The sequence below is a fragment of the Lytechinus pictus genome, chromosome 5 (genome assembly GCF_037042905.1).
Source record: "Lytechinus pictus isolate F3 Inbred chromosome 5, Lp3.0, whole genome shotgun sequence".
In the NCBI taxonomy this organism is placed as follows: domain Eukaryota; kingdom Metazoa; phylum Echinodermata; class Echinoidea; order Temnopleuroida; family Toxopneustidae; genus Lytechinus; species Lytechinus pictus.
In genome coordinates, this window is record NC_087249.1 from 17,117,746 (window position 1) to 17,120,242 (window position 2,497).

A 2,497-nucleotide genomic window follows, 5' to 3' on the forward strand; every position below is an offset into this window, starting at 1 on the left:
AATAATTAAAAGTCACATGGTGCAGAAATTCAGTACATCAATTTTTTAAAACTTCCTTTTCAAATGACATCTTATAATAATAAAGATCTTTAAACATATAAGTAGTTATATAAGCACCTTTGCTTTTTGAGAGATGACTGGGAGGAGGGGGGGGGGGAGGCTGTATTTGGCATTCTGCCAATCACAATAAATATACTATGAAAATTTGACACAACAAATGGTATTCAATACCCAGGGTTAACAAATAAACCTTCCCCTATCAAAATTCCCCTAAATTGATACATTTACATCTTACATACATGTACATGCAAGTCCATCTTGGCATATCAATAAGTAACAAAGAATGCATTAGTACATACAAATATGTTAGGGAATGTGCTTCATGCATCTTGTTTACTTCAAGGCAAATTACATGTATTTCTTTTTTTTTAATGCTTGGATAGGTTAAAGTGTTTGTGGTGTGTAAATAAATTATTACTATTTTGAGTTGACGTCAAACACTGTCATGTCTTCTTCATCATCATCCTGGTCGAGTGGTCGTAATTCCATGTCTGATGAACGTGTTGCCAGTACCCCATATTTCTTGGACTTTCTCTTTCCTCTTGACCTGTGAAAACACAAATAAAGAGAGTGTGACATATGTATCTGAATTTCTTTTAATTAAAGTGAAGATTCCTTCAAGACAAGAAGCCCGTTCTGAATTAACCAAGGTAACTTTGCCATTCTGGCAACTTTAAGTCTACAATGGCTCGGCCTCAACATACATGTAGCCTCAAAATAAAGGTTTCCTCATTTTAAGTTACCATGAATGTATCTATACATGTAGTTACATGTACCATAGTTGGAAGGCTGTGAAACAGTAGTCTTGAGGACTCCATGATGATGTCTTTTTTAAATACTTTGACTAAACTTCTTCATCATTGGAGTCTTGAACCGCCCTTCATATATGTATAAGAGACACTTTTAAACAAAGATGGATTTCCCTAGGAAATCCAGCTTTTGATATAAAAATCACGTAAATTGTTGTGATTTTATTAATCTCTACACCTTCCTACGCCTAATGCATAGGAAGATTTTAAAAATGGTCAATTGAAATGTTACAAAATGAAGGTTTCTTACCAGACCGATGTCTTGTAGATCCCTCGATCAAAATGTACACAACGCAAATACAATAGGGTCGATCCTTGAACCGCTTATGTATGACGTACATCCAGTAAGCAAAGCCGTTTTGAAGAACAATTTATAGATAAAAATTATTATTTCACAAATACTAAAATTTATTACGTGATTATAAATATTTAGCAGTATTATACTAATTATTTATAATTACGTAATAACTTTTAGCTAACCACTAACCGGATGTATGTCATAGGTCATCACGAAGCGATTCAAGGGTCAGGTCTATGGTCTTTGCTTTGTTGACAAACGGATCGAGGGATCCACGGGAGATCGGGTCTGTAAGAAACGTCTCATTTTTACCATTTATAGTGAAATAATTTTTATCCCTTTATACGCATTAGGCGCCTGAAGGTTCATAGATAAATAAAATTTGACAATACAAACCGATTTCACCCTCTGAAGGAAATCCATCTTTGTGTACATGTGTCTCTTATAGATATACATGTATGGACGGGGATTCAAGACTCCATGATGAAGTAATATATGTCAAAATATGAAAAAAAAACATCATCATGGAGTCCTCAAGTCAAGACTAGCTAACTGCATTCATTCAACAGTTAAGCAGTTCAATGAACAAGGTTATGGCTAACTGGTACATTTTAAGGCCTTGATCTTCCTTTATAGTTTCCCTTCTTCATGTTCTTGGAACCAGCTAAATGTGTTTTATAATTTGAGCCCTTTTCATCTGATTCGAACTTAGAAAACAGATCAATCATGTTTTTTTTTCATTATTTATTTATTTTTTTTATTATTATTTCTTACCTGAACCATCTGACAGCAAAAAACACCATAGCTAATAACGTAAATCCAATCAGCACAAAGAAACTCCTTCTCAGCATGCTTTTGTCATACAAAACATCGCCAAAATCGAATTTTCCATCATGTGACGAAGTTGTGTTTGCGGTCGGTATTTTGGAAGTGCCGAGGTTAGAGCCCGGTGAATGTGGCGTAGCCGTAGGAGTTGTCTTGCCAGCCGGAGGTTGCCCGTCGCCGACGGGATCAGGATCCGCTGCTAATGCCAAGTCCAGCTGCCATCCAAGAAACCCAATCAGGAAATAATGCAGGGAACTATTAAGTTTCGAAAACATTGCGTTGAAGAAAAATAGCATCCTTAGGGAATCAACTGAAATAAATTTGATTCCCATTTTCAGCTCAATATTGTACAAAATCCGATGGTTTAGCTAGATTTTTCACTTTTAGTATCGCAGAGATCCACGTCATATGATCACTAATGAACGCAGGGGGCGCCAACACTCTCCGATTCTAAATAATTGTGATATTGGTTTTTATTTCGATTTTTTTATTTTATTTCACCCTT

At 35.5% G+C, this 2,497-nt stretch overlaps 1 protein-coding gene across 1 annotated transcript; it reads right to left on the bottom strand.

The window, feature by feature from the left end:
* Window positions 1-477: 477 nt before the first annotated feature.
* On the bottom strand, window positions 478-2,267 carry LOC129262343 (membrane protein FAM174A-like). Its single transcript, XM_054900449.2, has 2 exons — window positions 1,942-2,267; window positions 478-607 (listed from the first exon to the last, which is right to left on the bottom strand). Exons 1-2 carry the CDS (start codon window positions 2,265-2,267, stop codon window positions 478-480), a joined length of 456 nt encoding a protein of 151 aa, XP_054756424.2.
* Between the last annotated feature and the right edge of the window lie 230 nt (window positions 2,268-2,497).